Consider the following 20,254-nt stretch of genomic DNA (forward strand, 5'->3'; position numbering starts at 1 on the left):
CCAGCCCCAGTCTGCCTCGATCCCTTGGGGAACATTTGCTGAGCCCTTCCATGGCACCTCCTGGGGCCCTGAGTCAGGCACTGTGTGTAATACAAAGATGACTAAGATACCCTCACAGCCCTCAAGGTATTTATTTGAGGGCAGTAGAGGAGATAAGGAATGGGCAAAAGCAAGTGATGTTGAAAGAACAGTCTCTGAGCCCTGGGAGGGGCCCAGGCAGGGCTGGGGACACTGGGGTGCATGAGGTCACAACCACTCTCTGACCCTGCTAAGCACTGGGCCCCCGGTCTCACCAACAGCCCAGACCAATATGGGTACTGGGAAAAGCTTCCTCTTAAAAAAGGCCCCGGTCAACAATTATGACTACTACTAGGAGCAGTACTAGTAGTAATAACCATAATAATAGCAGCGATAACAATAGTATCTTACAGTAATGAACACGTCCTGTATTCTAGGCACTTTTCATATATCATCCCATTTAATCCTCATAACAACCTTATAAGGTAGATACTATACTACCATTACTCACCTTTTACAGATGAGAAAACTGAGCCATAGGGAGGTTCTTTTACGCAGTCATTCAACAGCGATTTTTTTCAGTGCCTACCATGAACCTGATACCACTCCAGCAGTGACAATTGGACAGATAAAATTCCTGTCTACTTGTATATGGTACATACATTCTTGTGGGAAATAAACAACTTGCCCAAGGTTCTCAGCTTGTCTAAGTAGGAAAGTCAAGATTCAAACTCAGCCCCTTTGACTGTAGAACTTATACTTGCAAACTCCCAAGATGGAAGCCGCCTAGGGCTGGCCACTGTTACTTATACTCATTGTTAACAGTAAAATACTACATTTCCTCTATTTTAAGATGCATGTGTTTTTTTTACAGGTTAATGTCTGAAATCTGGCTTTTTTAATATATGTTCAAAGAAATCTGTGGGCAGCACACAGAGTAAGTCATAATTGCTGACATGCTGTTAAGTGTGGAGTCAGTGGAACACAAGTTATTTGATTTACCAACCCAGTTGAGTTTTCTGCAACTGTTAACATCATATGCAGTTGAATTTTAACTTAAGATCTCTAATATTACTTTAAATACATTTTAAAATTCCACTATAAAACAGTACTGAAAGGAAAGGTTGTTATGCATGCAAGAGATTGCTTATCACACACAATGTAATTAAAGGGGGTAGAAATCACTAAATCTCCTGGAACAGACACAGAATTTTCAAAGCCTAAAGGACTAGCATTCAAATGAAAAACATCTAATTGTCAGAAGCTTCCAGCTATTTAACTTCCAGCAGGACATGATCAATTAAGGATAAATAAAACTATGAGTTTAGCCAAAGAGAAAATGTAGACCAAGCCCCACTAATCTTTGATAAACCTCAAAATTGCACTGCCAACCTTAAAGCTACTATAGGGATCAAGATCACGAGTAATCTGCTTTATGAAAAGCAGGACATAATTCTGAAGTTACACACAAGTTCCAAGAAGCAAATATGAAATAGAACTTCCTTAATGTGAAAAATACCTATACTCCAAACTCTGGTTATACAGAAAGAGCAACTCATATGTAACCATATGAATTATTGAGCACCACTGCAAACAATTTTTAAGTGTATACATTTAAAGTCATGTTTCTTTGTTTCTGGAAAGATGTAATTAACTCAATGGCATATTTTACCATTATCAATGGCAAAATTGGTACCATGATCATTATTAATGGTGCCTATAAATAGATGATTATGCCATTACAATGACAACTGCCATTTATTGAGCACCTGCCAAACGCTATATTTGGTATCCATTTTAAATTTAAGGAAACTAAGGTTCAAAGAGGCTAGTGACTTCTCAAGGTCATATAGCCAGAAAGCAGAGAATAGAACCAGGTTTGCCTGTGCCCAAAACCCAAGTGGTTTCCAGAGCACTATAATGCCTCTCCCTATTAACAACCCACCCCTACTCCCACCCAGACACAGCAAGCACAGATTTGTCTTCACGTGCAGAAAACTTTCTATGATCTCAAGAGCAGGATGGGCCAGCATGAATTCAAAGTTACAGGGTTCCCCCACTCTCTACCCACATACCCCAAGCTAATTCAAATCCTCCTGTTTATATGAGTGCTTCCATTTTCTCACTCTACACTTAGAACATGCTCAAGGGGGCCCCAAATTGACCAACTGTCTTAACATTCACATAGCCAATCAACTGACAATTGGAAGGTTCATTCCTTCCAATTGTGCCAATTTGGTAGCAAAATCCAGAGCAGACAGTACATATGCTTGGTAAGAAGGCAGGGCAACCTCTCAGTTTCTGACTTTAAGGCAGGAAGGGTCCTTTGTGCACATATAGGTTCAAGGAAGCTGAGGCCTCCCTGAGCCTAAGGGAGAGTCCAGTTTATTGTGCCAGTCACCTTCTGGGAATCCATTGCTAGTCTCAGGGAAGCCTACAGTTTTAACGCATGACTGTTTTTCTTCTTGATCAAATTTCCCAGGATGGCAGACATGGGTGTTTTACCCCATTCTCTGGACATGTGAATGCAATTTCATCTCAGATACAAAATCCTTTTCAATGTTTTTCCTTATATATTCCCTGAAGAAAGAGCCTCAAGCTTAGATGCAAAGAGTACTAAGACATTCAGAAAACATGTATTGAGCATCTCTGAGGATACAGAAAGGAATAAAATGCAGTCCCTACCATAAAGGAACTCAGTTGAATGTCGGAGGAAGATCAGCTCAGAACTAACTATGTACAATGAAAAGGAGAAAATGGTGAGTGTTGTCCTGAAACACGGAGGAGGAAGGGAATCAATCCCTTCCTCCTCTGTGTTTCAGGACAACAGGATTTCAGTTTGCAGGATAAATAACAAACTGGGTTAATAGTGATTGAATACCTACTAGGTACCAAGTACTAGACTAGGCATTTTACATATATTATCCCAATTAATTGCCCTGTGGAATATGTTCTAATACTATTATCCTCACAAGACGAGGAAACAAAGGAGAGGCAAAGTCACGTAACTAATTTGTCAATACCAGAGCTGAGATTTGGACCCTGCTGGCCAACATCGAAGCTTATGTTATCTCACTATAGTAGACTACATCTACTGGCATAAAGAAATTTTTCCTGGTAGAAGAGGAATCTGAATTTGCTTCCTCTTCTGTAATGCGGGGACAACAGCAATGCTTGCTTCACACGGCTATGGCAGAGACGGAATGAGCCCAAGAACATAAAGCACTTAGCATAGTGTTTGGCGAACTGTAAGTGTTCAGTAAATAGTGGCAGCTTTGTCATCATCACCATCACCGTCATTTCTTCTCTAAAGAGTCTAGAATGTAATGGTCATCAGCCAGAAAGCCTTTTTTTTTTAATTTTTCTTTTTTTTTTTTTTTTTCTTTTTTCTTTTTTTTTTTTTGAGACGGAGTTTCGCTCTTGATACTCAGGCTGGAGCGCAATGGCGCGATCTCGGCTCACCGCAATCTCCGCCTCCTGGGTTCAGGCAATTCTCCTGCCTCAGCCTCCTGAGTAGCTGGGATTACAGGCACGCGCCACCGTGCCCAGCTAATTTTTTGTATTAGTAGAGACGGGGTTTCACCATGTTGACCAGGATGGTCTCGATCTCTTGACCTTGTGATCCACCCGCCTCGGCCTCCCAAAGTGCTGGGATTACAGGCGTGAGCCACCGCGCCCGGCCTTTTTTAATTTTTAAAAGGATTTTTTTTTAAAGCTGTTATTTTTCTCTGAAAGAAAAGAAAAGATCTCACCAAACCACAAGCCCCTCCCATGACCACTTGACAAGTGAGGCTCCCGTTTTCCCAATGAGCCATGCCATACCTTCTCTTCTGAAGAGACGGTCAGCTTGTCGCTGGATATCAAGCTGCACACCTGGTCCAGACTCAGGCTAAGAAACTCTTCTCCTAGCATCACCTCTGGAAAGTGCTGCTCTGTTCCAAAAAAAAAGCAGAAGTTTAAAAAACAAAGTTATAACACACTCCTGCCCTTCCATGACAATCTGTGGGATTCACAGTAGAATCCTAAAGGGGATCAGGGGGGCCATGGAGGGAAATGGAATGAAAGAAAGGCAGAGACATCATGGCTGGAAGGAAACTTGCCTTTTAATTCAGCAGTGATGGTATCACCCACTATGATCCTCTGTCCTGAACATCAACAAAGATGAAAATAGGGCAGACAGATCTGACTTTATATTTTTTCCATGCTCCATGAGATTAATAATAGCATTGCAGAAAAGCCTCACTGGGACCTGCCTCCATAATTGAGCTCATTTCTCCTCAGGGTACAAGCTGGTAGAGTCACAGACAGTGCACCCTGAAGCTCAGCCAAACAAAAATGGGTCAGAACTGCTGTGTGTCTGAGAGGTCTCTGGGGGTTCTCATAGGAAGTCGACATTAGAAGGTCGGAAGATGTGATCATCCTTTCTTGCCCAAAGTCAAGCCTACTATTGTGAGTCTCTGGTTCATGAGGAGGCCCAACTAAGCAGTCATCCAGGTGGCAATAGGGTGGCCCCACCACCCCTAGGAACAGTCCATGGAGCCAGGGCTATGGGACTGTAAGACACAGGGGAATTTGGTGACAACTGGAATAAGATAAAACCCACAGGCCTAAGGTCCACAAAAGGGAAACGCCAGGGATACATCCTACCCTGACATTTGTCCAGGCCATTATCCTGCTATGTCCAGAGCATTAAACTCAATGAAATGTCATCATCTACTTCAGAAAGAAGGAGCCTAGGTTCAAATCCTGGCTTTGCCATTTATAATTATGATTTTGGGCCAATGGCATCATTGCTATGTTGCCCAGGCTGATCATGATCTCCTAGGCTCAAGTGATCCTCCCGCCTCAGCCTCCTGAACAGCTGGGACTATAGGCACAAGCCACTGCCCCTGACTTCATCAACTTCATAAAAATCGAATAAAGAATTTAAGATTGAAATCATCTCTTGTGAAAATCATTTTGAACTTGTTATACTGAAATAACTTCAGACCCAAAGAATTCTCATACAAATTTCTACTTTCATCCAGATTCCCTAAACATTAATAGTTTACTCTCATAGATTGAGCTATAAACAATATTTTCCATCTTCCACTGGACAAAATAGGGCTCCCACTTGCTCCACACCAGCCTATTGATATTATCATAGTCACAACTAAAGGTTGTCCATCTTGAAACTCAGGAATGTTTATATATAAGACAAATCCAAAAGTCAGTTACTTTATGAAGGGAAGCAACTGCCAACTACCAGTCTCCCCAGGTGGTCCCCCATCCAAGCCTCCCTCAAGCTTGACCCTGCTTAGCTTCATGGGCTGAGGTGCTCCCTGGCTGCTATGGTCCATGGGGCCTGCCAGGATAACCCCCCACAAAGTGTCAATATGGTAAGACACTGGTCTTTGCTTCTCTGTATATCAATACAAAAAAAGCCTTTAGTTTTTAAGTTAAACATTCAAAAAACCTTCTTAACTGTGGAAATATTTAAGACTAGATAGTATTATTTTTTGTGTTCATTCCTAAAGATCTTAAAAGCAAGAGAGCAATCTTCTCTGGATGATGAAAATTTATTGTTGGGCTGGAGGCTGGGAAAGTACTGGATTCTCCCTCCATACCCTTTCTGGTCCAGGAAGTCTTTGTGCCACAGTCCCCTGTCAGTTGCACCGAAGAAATAGCAGATAGAAAAAGCAGTCACCACACAAGCCACCACACCATGACCAAGCACAGGACATTGAGCCTTTCTGGACCAGCTGCAGCTGAGCTCAGCAGGACCACATGGTTCTCAGGAGAGTCCCGCAAACCAGCACCAACATCTCTTCCCCAGAGACACATCTGGCCTTCCCACGTTTATCTTTGGTTGACCAAAAAACTGACAGTTGGAGAAGGAAAAAAAATAAGAGGAGATAAGAAAGTAAAATTCTATCTTGTGAAATAAAAATTTCCTTAGAGCTCATAAGGCTGTAGATAGGCTTAGATTCTGAAAGGGAAGATAAAGGAAGTGCAGTAATGTATATTCTAGGTGATGTGGGGAATAAATTTGAAATCCTCGAGATGAATCAAGACAGAAAGTAGTCAGCACCCACCTCCATCTCTCTATCCCTCCCCCGCTGCAGGGTTTAAATCTAGACCCCTTCTTTCTGAAATGGGCTGCTTCTCTGCCCATCTGGAACCTTCCACTGAAATCCCATTCAGAAATCCTTCCAGGAAGCAGTGTCTGATAGGGAAGGGGCAACAAGAGAAATAACAGGCAGCAGCTTCCCACCCAGGGCTGGCACCCATGTATCTGGGAGGTTTGTAGGGCATGAGCAGAAAAAAAAGAAAGGGATCAAAGAGGAAAATGCCTTCCCTTCTCCCTTTAGTCTGAGGAGACAGGGGTAGCCCACAGAGTCTTTGGACCAGGATCCCCTCTCTGTTAGCAACACTCAAGAAACAACAGGATAGAAAAGAGAAACAGGATGCTCCAGCTAACTCCATTTCCTGGGAAATACGATTTCTCCAGAAGACTTTGTATTCCAGTCAGCCCTCTTCACAGCTGCTTCCTGGAAAGAACCCACTTGCTCCCAGAAGACACCTTCCTGAATCATCTTCTATTTTGAACAGTTATTTGGGGTTTTTTGTTTGTGTTGCTTTGCTTTTAATGTATTAATGGAGAATGTAATGAAGAGCCTTTGCTAAGGATCAGAAGACCTGGGTTCACTTCTTACAGTCACTTCTTCCCAGGCTTTGGCTTGCTCATCCATGAAAGGCAATCATAATACCTGACATAGGTCTCAAGATTGCTTTGAAGCCCAAAGATGATAATATATATTAATTCATTTTGAGATCTTTAAGAAACTCTTTAGAAATGAAGGACGAGTATTATCAGCCTGTGTTCCTGCTTTGCAAAGTCCAGTTCTATGGACAGCACTACTCTTTAAAAGAGAAGAGTTTCTATATCATCAAAATATCACTTGGGGCCAGGCACAGTGGCTCACACCTATAATCCTAACACTTTGGAAGCCTTCAGCAGGAAGATCATTTGAGGCCAGGGATTCAAGACCAGCCTGGTCAATCAAGTGAGGCCCCCTCTCTATTAAAAAAAAATGTTTTAAAGACATCCTTTGGGACTGCAGGTCCTATGGGCAAGGCTGTGGACATGTAAGATCTTAGAGACCAAATTTAATTCTATTGAATTCAACAAACTGTCCAGAGATATTGGTCATTTAGTTCCTTGAAGGTGATATGGGTATTAAATAAAGAAAGAGATGTAACTCACATTTACTGAGTCCACTGCAAGTGCTAGATAACTGTTAACATATGATGTATCAAATGCAGTGTTACTTCAAAAATGAAGAAGACAGAACTGATGTCTACAAGGAACCTACTGCCTTATAAGCAAGACAAGACAAGGCACAAATAACTCCATCCCCAAGTCCACCTCTGATAGGACTGAGGGAAATACTTTCAGTATAAACAAAGGCAGGGAAGAGGAAAATTCAGAGCATGTGTAAAGCACAGCAATAGTGAACTCTAGCTAGAATATAGGTGATATCTTCATTTGTCCAACAAAGATTTGCTGAGCACTCCCTAAGTATAAGGAGCTCTGCCAGGCTCTTGGAGATATGATGGAGAGGCAGGCGAGGCTAAATCCTGGGGCAGGGGATGCACGTGCAGGGGGCATAGTACCTTTTAACCATGGGCCAGCCATAACTCTCCAGTAATAACTCTAACTTTTCTTATCATTTTGCTTCTCCTTCTCCTTCTTCTTCTTCTTTTTTTTGAGACAGAGTCTTGCCCTGTTGCCTAGGCTGGAGTGCAGTGGCACAATCTCAGCTCACTGCAACCTCTGCCCGCTGGGTTCCATCAATTCTCCCTCCTCAGCTTCCTAGGTAACTGGGATTACAGGTGCACACCACCATACCCAGCTAATGTTTTTGTATTTTTAGTAGAGATGGCGTTTCGCCATGTTGGCCAGGCTGGTCTCAAATGCCCGACCTCAGGTGATATGCCTGCCTTGGCCTCCCAAAGTGCTGGGATTACAGGCATGAGCCACCATGCCTGGCCTGCTTCTTTTTCTTAAAGAGAAGCGGACACAGAGAAAAAAAAAGTCAGTTAATTAAGGGTTCTGGTTAAGAGTTCTAATTAACTTTACTATAAGACTTTACTATAAGTAACAAATATTGTTTAAGTTCCAAGTCCTGATTGGTAAAACACAATGAGTATGTTCCTGTCCACGCGGATGGGAAATTAGGAAGAAGAGGAAGAGGCACTATACAACTTTCAGTATTTTCCCCACCAAGCAACACAAAGGATGATAAAATTTGGGTGACACATTCCCAGGAAAGGACTTTCTCTGGTGGTACAGTTGGGTCTTGCAGAAAGTTAAGGCCATTTCCTAATATTAGCTAACATTATTCTAAGTATTTTACATATAGTATGTCTCTCAATCCCCCCAAAAGCCCTACTAAAGTGAGTATCAATATCCCCAGCTCAGAAAGTCTAAGACATGTGCTTAGGTTTACAGAACAGTAAATCTGGTAGAGCCAGGTTTTGGAACCAAGACTGCCTGATTATAACAAATATTCTGATAAGTACCAAGAACACCAATCCTGAGCAGTCCACTGGGGTAAAATTAAACATAGACATCAGAAAACAAAAACCTTAAGAATCCTTCTTAGGGGTGCTGGACATAGAGAGAGACATAGACAGAGGATATGCATCTAAAAACCTTTCTTTGGGGAAAAAAGAGAGTAATCTTAGTCCCTAAATTCCTAAATTCTTGGCATTTTGGAGTCAGTTCTGGTTCAAATCTCAGACCTAACCCCGGAAATCAGATATATCCCTAATCCCCCGTTCACCAGGCTAAAGGAAGTGATAGTCTTTGGGGCTCCCAAAGCCCCAAAACAAGAAATAACAATCATATCCCTAATCATCCTGCTTTATTACATGAATCTTTCTATTCTATTGGGACTGGGAGTCCCATGAGGTCAGGGACCAAGTGTGTGTCATTTTAAGCTGAATCCTCAGTCTCCAGCACAACATCTGTGTATACTGAGCTCTAAAATTATTACTGCACTTTCCTGACTGTTCTTCAAGAGTGCGTAGGACTCAAGCAACCTCTCAGGCTAGCTCCAGGACTATTACTCTCTCCTTATGGAATGAAATAAACCTAAACCTTTGATCTGGTTCATCTAACTACAAGCTCAGAATAAATGGAATGATGACCCATCTGTGACTTCCTTGACCTGCAGAGATTAAATAAACCCCATAAGCCTCATAATTCTCAGGGCCAGCAGCCCCATGGAACAGGTGTGAGTGCCTCTGAACTGAACCACAGGTCACACCCTCAGGAGAGACTAGCTGACACAGGTAGACACACAAACAAAATCAAAACATTTTGGCAGGGTGAAAAAAAAAACCACAGAACTGCCTTAAAACTCTCTCTTCTGCCCCTTATTACTCTATTTTTGGAGGCCAGTGGCAAGCTTTCTTGAATCAATATTTAGCTTTCCAGGCTCACAGTTTCTCTGCTCTAGGGAGAAGTCTCAGCTCCTACAGGGAAGTAACAGAGACCTACCTTGACCTCTTCTCAGAATGGTCATGAGCAGCAGTCCTCAGACTCCAAATATTATTACCTTCACACTCCCTGGGAAGGCAGGAAACGAGCTCTCTTTCCACGTTGCCTTAACTCCAGAAATATATGTGTTGTCCTCTCCCTTTCTCTCTCTCTCTTTCTCACACACACACACACACACACACACACACACACACACACACACACACAGAGCCAAGGGCCATAACAGTGCTATTGATTCAACAGTGAGGTTCCCCATAACCCAGAAAATGGAACAACGGAAGTTTCCTAAAATCCTAACAAAGAGCAAGCAACAAAAACTATCTATGTCTGCACGACTGCCTCATTTGCCACCTTCAAATTAGAAGCAGAAAATCCAAGAGGATCAGGAGTGAGGCAACCATCATGGGAAAATAGGCTGTGCTGGTCTGGGCGGGTGGGAAATAAGTAGCTGGGGCTCAGGACACAGACCTCTGCAGTCAGCCGGCCTCGCTGTGGCACTACCACTTACAAACTATTAATATATGACCTTGGACAAGTTACCAAACCTCTCTGGAGTTTCAGTTCCTTCACCTACAAGCTGAGAAAATTATAACTATCTCTTATACTTAGGTGAACAAAATGAGGCCATGCCTATGAATCATGTAACATCATTCCTGGCACCTAGCAAGTATCCAAAAATGATAGAAACGCCCATCATTATCATCATCATTATTTCATGGTGACAAGTTAGGAGCAGCAATTTTAGAAGTGGACTCTCACTGAGTCAGAGGTTTATGTTTTCTAATGCTTCTCCAAATTTTTGTGCTGCCCTTAATTTAATTACTTCATTCCATGATCTCAGATGACTCAATTCATCAAAAAAAAGGTCATTTCTCTCCACGAGCACGTGAAATCCAATGGCTTTTCCATCCTGTGGCTGGAGGTTTTTGCTTAGCTTTGGCAGACTGATGTAAACAACATGTCCAAAGAATTTTAATTGCCATTTCATTAATGAAGTCCCATTAACATCCCTCCCAAACAGCTCTGCTGATGGCCCAGTGCATGGCTCTCCAATTACCAAACAACGAAGTCCCCATAAACCTGGGCCCTGGCCTCTGAGGTTAAAGATTAAGCAGTCCCTGGAAACATCAATAACGAGGTATAAGAAACGGGCTGTGAAAGACACTGGGGTCCATTTCCCAGCTACTCGCTGCCCAGAAAGACTGCGATGCCATTAGCTGAGACAAGGGTCTGAACAGTCGGCTTCTAAATGTGTACCTACCCTCTTCACCCTAAAATAACATATATCATAGCAAAGATCTGGGGGATTTTCCTGAGAGGGAGACTGAATCCAGAGGAAGCAGGAGGGACTGCCACAGCAGGAAGAGACAGGACCCTTCCAAACAGGAAACCAAATAGGCAGCTGGATATAGAGATGATGCTTCAGCCCCCACAAAGTTGCGCTCTTGCTGGAAAAGCTGAGGACCTATCAGAAGCCAAGAACTGGCTTTAAAATAAAGTCACATTTGTTTTAGAGAGCAAGTTGGCAAAAATCTATCAAAAAAAGTTTAATGTGTATTCTCTTTGATCCAACCATTATACTACTAAGATTGTATCCTGTAGATACACTAGCAAGTGTACTCCAAAATATTATGCATAAGAATTCTCACTGAAGCATTTTAAATAGAAGAAAAAACCAGAATCGTTAATGTCCATTGATAGAAGACTGGTTAAATAAATTATACCTCATCCATGTGATGCAGAAGATTAAAAGAATACAATATAGCCATACACAAGGGTCTGAAAATAATTGCAAGATTTGTATTGTCAAACAAAAGTACAATGAATACAGACTGCTTCTGTTTGTGTAAGTTCAAAAGCATAATATACAAATTCTGTAGGGATACCAAGGATCTCCCCACTTCAGAGAGACAGCCTGGGAGAAGACTGGCTTTGCATTTTATACCTCTATGTACTGTTTACATTTTTGGTCATCGGTATAAATTGCTTTTATTGAACATATTACCCAAATTTTTCAAACAATGGTATAGAAATGTATCTGCTAACATGGAAAGACATTCAGAATATACTGCTAAGAATGTTTTTTAAAGAGATGGGGTATCTTGCTATGTTGCCCAGGCTGGACTCAAATTCCTGGGCTCATGCTATGCATGACAGCTTGAGCTATCAACCTCAACCTCCCAAGTAGCTGGGACTATAGGTACCTGCTACTGTACCTGGCTAGAATGTTTTTTAAGCTGGAAAGCACACATATACAGTGAAAAAGACATGGAAGGATATACATCAAGATGCTGCAGGCAGGCCTCTCTAGGTAGGATTATGGTATCTTCTTTCCACCTATGTGCTTTTTCTGTAATAGTCAGGGATGAGTTTTTCTTAAAATAGCAAGAATAACTATAACAATAACGATAAGTATAGAAAAAGAAAGCTTTTTAGAAAAGGAAAAGAAAGAGAATTCAGCAGCAAAACAAATCTACAGATAAGTGAAGGCAAAGCAAAGCTAGCCAGAAACTGGGAAGAGTAGGGGAGACCGCGCAGGATATACCTGCCTGCACTACACATCTAGATAAAGAGAAACCAAAACCAGAAGTCCTGGATATGGCCTTCCTCCCACAAAGTGCATGTGGTCTGCAGCAGCAGTACCTGAGGATTCCTGTCTCTCCTGCCAGGACCCAACTCTGAGGCTCCCTCACTGCAGATGATGAGGCTGGCAGGGAGGCTCCACAGCACAGCCCCAGTGGTGTCTACTTCCACAGAATGCTCTCCTCCCCATTCCCCCAATCTCCAAATTACCCTGGAAACAGCATAGGATGTGCTACTTCCATCACAGAGAGGAGAAAATAGGCTCAGGATTACTCAGATCCAAAGTGTTAGCTGGTCTGATTCCTAGTTCCGATATGGAAGGTCTCCTTATAGTTTGTTGGCATGAAATACTTTCTAACTCAAGGCCTGTGTCCATGGAGGCCTATGACCACAGAGACTAATGCTTTCCCTTGTATGTGACCCTAGCGGGTGCCTGCACCCCTATACTTACAACAGAATGAGGTCACGGGTCTGTCTCAAGAGGCAGTGATGGCAGAGAACACCAGTCTCCATCTAAAGTCAGGGGTGCAAGACCAAGAAAAAAAGCTGGCCCACATCAGTGGGTAGGTTCAAGGGAGTAAGCATGGATAATAGTTTTCTACTTCTTCTCTAAACACTGCACAATCTAGCCTTCATACCCGTCTTTTAACATCTTTGCATCATGGCCTTATTGTCTACATTATACTACTTTAAAAATATTATCTCCGTAGTGTGCACAGCAGACAGCTACAGAGAAAGCCACCCAGGAGAGGGTCACAGACTCCATAGAAGGCCTACATGACAGGGAGGAGACTCTCAGCCTGAAGATCATGCTGACCCAGCCAGGGAAAGTAGGAGGGCCTGCTCACTCATGCAGTGAAGGAACAGGCTCCATGTGTCTGAGAGGAAGTCATCCAACAGGAAAAAGAAGAAGACACCCATATGGTCCTTCCTCCACCCCAAGATGACAACATACCCTGTCTAGTAGACAGCTGGATGTCTGTCTACACTGCCTGGTTGTTGGGATTTGGTGACTACATTGCACAGGCTTCCAGGAACTTGCATCCAATGGAAAATGCCAACTCTAGCCACATGCACTCCTCAGTTACTGATTTACAGGGAGTCCTTATGTCCAAACTGAGCCTGGAAGCTGTAGAATGTAATAAACACCGGCTCTGGAGTCGGGCACAGTCTGGGCTTGAATCCTGCCTTCTGTCCCTTCTGTCACTATGTGACCTCAACAAATTATTTCACCTCTCTATGCTCTGGTTTCCTCAGCTATTGTAAGCATTAAATGGGATGAGGCCAATAAAATGCTTAACATAGTGTATGACTCAAAGTGAGAGCTCAATAAGCACTAGCTAAGGATAAGTCATCAAGATGGCTGCATACACACACCCATAATGCAGACAGAACTCAGTCACAATGACAGCAACAGGACCAAGGAGTACCAGAAAGATGGATGTGTTCCCAGCTGCATCTGCTGCACTCTCCCACAGATGAGTCTCATCATCATACAGTGCAAGGGGCAAAGGGAGAAAACACAGACATTAAAGTTGGGAAAAGCCAGGCCAGAAGAGCCTGTGAGCTCTATTAAAGGTGGAGATTCACATTAGAGAAATGCAAATCAAAACTACCATGTGATACCATCACACACCAGTCAGGATGGCTATTATTAAAAAGTCAAAAAACAACAGATGCAGAGAAAAGGGAATGCTTATACACTGCTGGTGGGAATGTAAATTAATTCAGCTACTGTGGCAAGCAGTCTGGAGATTTCTCAAAGAACTGAAAATAGAACCACCATTTGACCCAGCAATCCCATTACTGGGTATATACCCAAAGGAGAATAAATTGTCCTACCAAAAAGACACATGCACACATATGTTCATTAAGCACTATTCACAATAGCAAAGACATGCAATGAGTCTAGGTGCCCATCCACAGTGGATTGGATAAAGAAAATGTGGCACATATACACCATGGAATATGACACAGCCATAAAAAAAGGACAAAATCATGTCCTTTGCAGCAGCATGGACACAGCTAGAGGCCATTATCCTAAGTGAATTAACCAAACAGAAACAGAACACCAAATATGGCATGTGTTCACTTGTAAGTGGGAACTAAATCCTGGGTACCCATGGATATAAAGATGGGAACAACAGACACTGGGGACTCCAAAAGGAGTGAGGTCAAGGGCTGATAAACTTCCTATTGAGTACTATGTTCACCATCTGAGTAAGGGGATCAACAGAAGCCAAAACTCAGCATCACACAATATACAAATGTAACAAACCTACACATGTACCCCTTGAATCTAAAATGTAATTTTAAATTTTAAAAAAGGTTAGAATTCAGTATACTCCCCAAACCTCAGACAACTGTACCAGTCAATCAGGGTGGGATATGTGCTAGGTGTGCACACATATGCATGCACATGCTATGTGGAAGGAGAGGGCTGGTAAGAGGAGACTCAGAAGAAGACAGAGAATTTCTGACATCTAAGCACTCTTCCTTTGCCACTACACTAGCAAATGTTTGTGAAAATAATCTGCACAGAAGATGCTTGCCTTAGCAAAGAGCTTGACTCCTGCTAAAGCAAAATCTTAGCACATCCATCCATCTAGAAAGTAACCTCTTCAAAGGCTTCACTGAGAGACCTCCCCAGGGAGAGAAGGGGCTCCCTAAGCAAATGTGGAAAGGCAGTGGAGAATATGCAGGGGAAAGAGAGCACAGGAACAGCAGAGAAACAGAAGAGTCAAGGTTTAGAGCCAGAAAGAATCAGCAGGACTCAGAATTGGGGCTACTGGGTAATATCCTTCACAAAAATCATCATATCAAGGCTATCTTTACAACTGCTCCCATGTGTGCCCTCAGAAACAGATTGTGGGGAGATATGAAAGTCTCTGCAGGCTCCTGGGGTCAGGGACTTAATCAGACAGAAAAAGTATGCCAAGAAACAGAACAACTGCTTGTTGCTTTGTTGACCAACAGGCTAACACAGCACAGGTAGCTAGCTGGCAGGTGGGCACCCAGTAGTCCTCAGCTAATTTCCAGACACTGGCTGCAGGAGACACTGAACAGAACAGCAGCCATGACAGTGTTTGAGCAGGGAAAAGAAGGAGTTGCTTTATTACAAGGCAAGAAGGTGGCCATGGCTGAATTTATCAATTAAAATGATCAGGCCTATTTCCTAGTCATTCACCATCTTTCTTCAGACTGGAACAAGTGGCAATGAAGATTTCTTTCCAGCTAGCTATATACACATGGTGGACTGAATATAAATGTTCATTTCTACTCCCTTCCAAAACCCTACTAAAATAAAGTGACAAGCTCTAGTGCAGAGAATATCTCCAAGAAAAATAAGTGAATCAACAGATTATCTGATGTATTGAGGACTGTTCCAACAAGAATTAGTGGCAGAACCATAAACTATGCAAGAGAAAAAGACAATTATTAACTGCCCTTCTGATTCGTTTTCTGATTTAAAAATCCCTGTAATTGTAATAGATTATTTAGTTCAGTTGTGGAAATGATATTTGGACAATAAAGAGGGGGATGGCTGCATGTGTATAAGAAGAAAGTATGCAAAAGCTCAACCTTATTCTTCTGGAGAAGTCAACAAATAATATCTAAAACTAATAAATCAAAAAACAGCAGCTACACATATTATTTTGATAAATGGAGTTGAGTAGCAGATGAAGTAGCTTTTAGCTCGATCAGAACCTGCATTTTAATTCTTTAAGGATTGAAAATGAGTGGCTGTGGAGCACAAGACTTGGTGTGGAAAGGTGAAGCAGGGTACCCTACATCATTATAAGCCCTTCAATAGGACGTGACTTTTAAAAGCATGTTCATGAAACACCTGATGAAAATAAAGATTTCCTTAATGATATGAAAAACTGTTTATTTCAAGACCTAGCTCAATTTACTCTCCCCACCCCACAAGTCTTCTTAGATCTCCTTCCTCTACTCTAGTGAAAATTACTGTCTGTGCCATCCATTTGGCAATTAATCATTTTCCACTTGGCAATGAGCTTAACTTTCCTACCATTAATTATCTTTCCACCTGGATCTTGTATCCCTAAGTAAATCGTAGCTGTTTCACAGCAGAGACCACTTCTCATAATCTTTGAGGAGTCTGCAGAAGGCCAGATGATTAGGTCCACAAACTCGGAGGAGGTGCAGCAGCCCAGCTCCCCATTACCTGCATACGCATTGGCCTGCTGCAGAAGGTCAGTGCAGGTGTGCACATCTGCAAATGCACGGATCCCCAGGCAATTGGTGGGATGCAACTGAGACTGCAGGAAATCACAGCAGTTCTGCCGAACATCCATAAGCTGCAGCAAGCTGGCTGCTGGTAGCAGCACCTGCAAGAGAAGGTGACATTCTCAGACACTGGATCCCACTGGCAGGGACTCATCCCTCTGTTCCTATCATATCACTCCCATGCTCAAGATCTTTTCATGGCTCTCCACTGCCTGCCCGATAAGTCCAAACTTCCTAGCCTGCTTTCCAGTTTTATTTCCCCCTACTCTGCACTTCATGGACCCTAAACACCGCAGATTCTCTGTATCCCTACAGCCATGCTTCCCAGTCTTTAATCCCTGGGGATCTTATTAAAATGCAGATTCTAATTCATTAGGTCTAGGATGGGATCTGAGAGCCTGCATTTCTAACAAGAACCCTGGCAATGCTTGCAGTTGCTGGTCCACCAACCACACTTCGAGTAACAAAACTCTACACACACACACACACACACACACACACACACACACACACACACAGAGTGGTTCTCATACTGAGCTGCACACTGGAATCTTAAGAGTTTTAAAAATACTAATGCCTGGGTCTTGCTCTAAAAGAATATAACTTAATAGTTATGGAGGGTGGCCTGGACATTAAGATGTTTTTCAAAGCTCCCCACATGCTTCTCATGTACAGCCAATTTTTAGAGCCACTGTCCCACAACCTTCAATATACTGTCCTCATTCAGAAAGGTACATAATGAATTATTATTAATTACTGAACATCTGTGTGCCAGCCACTAGTTTAGGCTCTGGGATTCAAGAGTAAGCAAGAGAAACCAGATCCTGTTCTCCTGACGCTTAGAGTCTACTGGAACAAGATTCATCCCAAATCCCTCAGGACTCAGGCAATGACATTTTATTCTCCCATCAAACAGATACAAAGCAAAGATCATCTTTGGGTACATTCATAGAGAAAGGAGAGTTAAGTTTCCATTTAAAAGGTCACAGGACACATGAGTATTTATTCTATATCCTGGAAGACAGAAATAGTTCTTGCTCAGGTGTATGTGCATGTGTTTTTCCTAAAGGCCAGGGAAGACCGGCTTGAGCAGGCCTGCTGGGTTCTCAGCCAGCCAGCCTCTGTCAAGTTTCCCTAGGACTTCCCCTCAGCTGCTGAAGCCTGCCTCTAGATCAAACATACAGGACAAAAGGCCAAAGTTCTGTTCCACTCCAGCTCCGCCACCCTGCCCTTCACCTATGGAAGCAGCAGGTAGTCTGAGCATGATTTTCCAAAAAGAAATTTAGAAAAAAATCACAGTGTATAATAACTTGATTTAAGGCTGCTTATCTTGGGGACCCTAGCATCCATTTCACCCCAAAATAATCCCCTTGTCCCAGGCCTTTGCTCTCAGCTGCTGTCCTGGCTCTGAGAGTGACTGAGCCAGCTACACTCTAGCTGTTTCTAGCCACGAGGGCCTGCCCAGGAAGATATCGGCTGCAGATGCATTTGTTTTCTTGATTCAGGACACTTAAAAAATATTTCTTTTTTTTTTTTTTTAAGTGATTTAAATTCTGGACTCTGTCTTTCTCCCAAGACAGCTCTGAGTCCTCAGCTCTGACTCTCATCAGTTTTATGTACTCAGGCCAAAAACTCTGCCCCACTGCCATTTGGGGGCCTTGTCCCTCCACCGGGGTTACCAACAGTCTTAGTTTTCCCAGGACTGAGGAGTTTCCCAGGACTTTCAGGGCTAAAAGTGGGACAGTCGGTCACCCTTCATTGTCCCTCCCCACAGGCAATAACCACCAAGAGCCTCCACTATCAGTGCTCGAAGTCCTGAGCCAAATACCTATGCTCAGCAAGGAAAGCTGCTCCTACCCACAGGCTTACACTTCTCCCTCGCGACAGCTGAGTTCTAGAAAATGTGCTCCTTTTCTCTTCCTCCACCCTCTCTTCCACTATCCTATATCCCCAGCAGGAAAACAGTAAATTAACACCATGTCTGTGGTATTCTCTGAACCACTAATTCATTCCTGAGAAAGAAAAAGATAAAATCACCCTCTTCTGAGAGTTTTAGACTATAAGTAAACACAGCCAGAATCCAAATCTAGCTACCTGAACTCTAGCCCCACTAAACAGCCACCATCCCCACTAAGCAGCCATAAACTGGGAAACTCAATTAACCTGTGAGCTTGTTCAGCCTGGCCAAACAGATTCCAGGACCAGATTAGTCTCTGCCTGCTAGTCAAATGGTGATCCATTAACTATTCTTGTTGAATGCACACCAGGAATAAAAAGCTAGGCTCCCAATCTCCAGATGACCTCCATGACACCCGCTGGCCAGTATCAGCTAGAGTTAAGACTGTAGTTAATGCCATAGGCTGACCAATCATGCTGATTTTCCTGGGACTTTGCCCCTTTTACTTCTGAAAGTCCCACATCCCAGAAGGCCCCTCACTTCTGGGCAAACTTGAACCAGTGACCCTAAGAAGTCTTGAGGAAGAGGAAGCCATCAAACATCAGCCAGCACACACCCTACTCAGAGGTGTGGTAAACCCCAAACGGTCTACATGTGATAAGAGGCAGGAATGCAACAGCAGCCCTCTCCCCACCACCTACCACCCAAAAGGATTTCTGAGAGTCCAATCTGCCCCCAGATTCCATTCCAGTGAGCTCCCCAACCCCATACACATACACAAGATCCTGCCAGTGACACACAGTCCCTTACCCCTTCCCCTCTTCCAAGGAGACAGCAGCACAGTGTGGTGCTTAAATTCTCAAGCTCATGACAACCAGCCAGAGAAATGAAATAATAAATATTTCCTGAATATACTCCTTAGGTTACACTGTTAATTTTTAAAACTTCCCTGGAGAGAGCTACTCACATAGCTTTCAACTTCCCTACTGTTCACAATACTCACTTTGTAGGCAAAAATTATAAGGCTTTCTACCTCTTTATACCCCTGTTTGAGTTCACTCCTACCCAAAAGACTTCCCAAACCGACTTCCTAAAATGAATGGGGCTTGCAGTTTCTCTAATTGCTCTTTCCCTCTCTTTGATCTTCCACTGAGACTAGCTTAGAGTCAAAGCTTTTTTTTCTTTCTACTTGCTTCATACAGGAAGGTGTTAAAAAAATTTAAAAAAAAAAAAAAAGTAAAAGAAATCAGAATGCCGAAGGGAAGGCTTGGAGTCTGGAAGATGGATCACTGCTCAGACTCTGGGTCTCAGGGATAAACTAAGGCCCCATCCAATGGGGTTCTGGCATCTAGAAACAAGTACAAAACACATCTCCAGAGGCTCTGAAAGAAAAGACAGCAACACATCTATGAAGTGACTGTCTTCAGTTCCCTCTCCCCACATCGACAGGGCTTTGAGAAGATTTCCTCTTCTCTTCTCTTCTCTTCTCTTCTCTTCTCTCTTCTCTTGCCTGAAACTCCACTTCTTCAAAGCAGCAGGAGTGACAAGATTATGAACAAGAGGCCAAGCGTGGGTCCTCAGCTCTGAAGGAAGACTGTCCTCATAGAATCACTAAGGCAGTACTGCCTGGTCCCTGGAGGGAGGAGGCTGAGATCAGAGAAAGAGTAGTTGGCCAAAACCACCCATCAGGATGGAAGATTACCCTAAGTCAAGAATCTCCTAGCTTGCCTTTCGCCACCTCAGCATTACAGTTCCTGGAAAACAGGCCGTGAAATGGCCCCTGGCAAAGAGTTTACAGGTTACCCTTCAGCTTGCAATGGCTTCCCCTCCATTTTTCATGTGCAGGCCTCGTTTTGTTTTTTTCCTCCCTCAGATAACATGAAAACACAGCAGAGGATATCCCGTCACAGAGTTTGCTTCCTTTAGCAAAAACAAAAGGAAATGCCCTGCCTCAGAAA

General features: G+C 43.0%; 1 protein-coding gene across 6 annotated transcripts in view; it reads right to left on the reverse strand.

Moving 5' to 3' along the window:
* Window positions 1-20,254, reverse strand: part of KLHL3 (kelch like family member 3) — a 139,450-nt gene that overhangs the window by 61,590 nt on the left and 57,606 nt on the right. For all 6 annotated transcript variants that reach the window (XM_021664933.2, XM_021664931.2, XM_012435621.2 and 3 more), the window contains 2 exons: window positions 16,338-16,500; window positions 3,841-3,950 (listed from right to left, as the gene is read on the reverse strand). In XM_021664933.2, the coding sequence (XP_021520608.1) occupies window positions 3,841-3,950; window positions 16,338-16,500 (273 nt within the window). The remainder of the gene's footprint in view (window positions 1-3,840; window positions 3,951-16,337; window positions 16,501-20,254) is intronic.

The sequence above is a fragment of the Aotus nancymaae genome, unplaced genomic scaffold (genome assembly GCF_030222135.1).
Source record: "Aotus nancymaae isolate 86718 unplaced genomic scaffold, 86718_ANA_hifiasm-v0.15.2.pri h1tg000064l_1, whole genome shotgun sequence".
NCBI classification, from domain to species: domain Eukaryota; kingdom Metazoa; phylum Chordata; class Mammalia; order Primates; family Aotidae; genus Aotus; species Aotus nancymaae.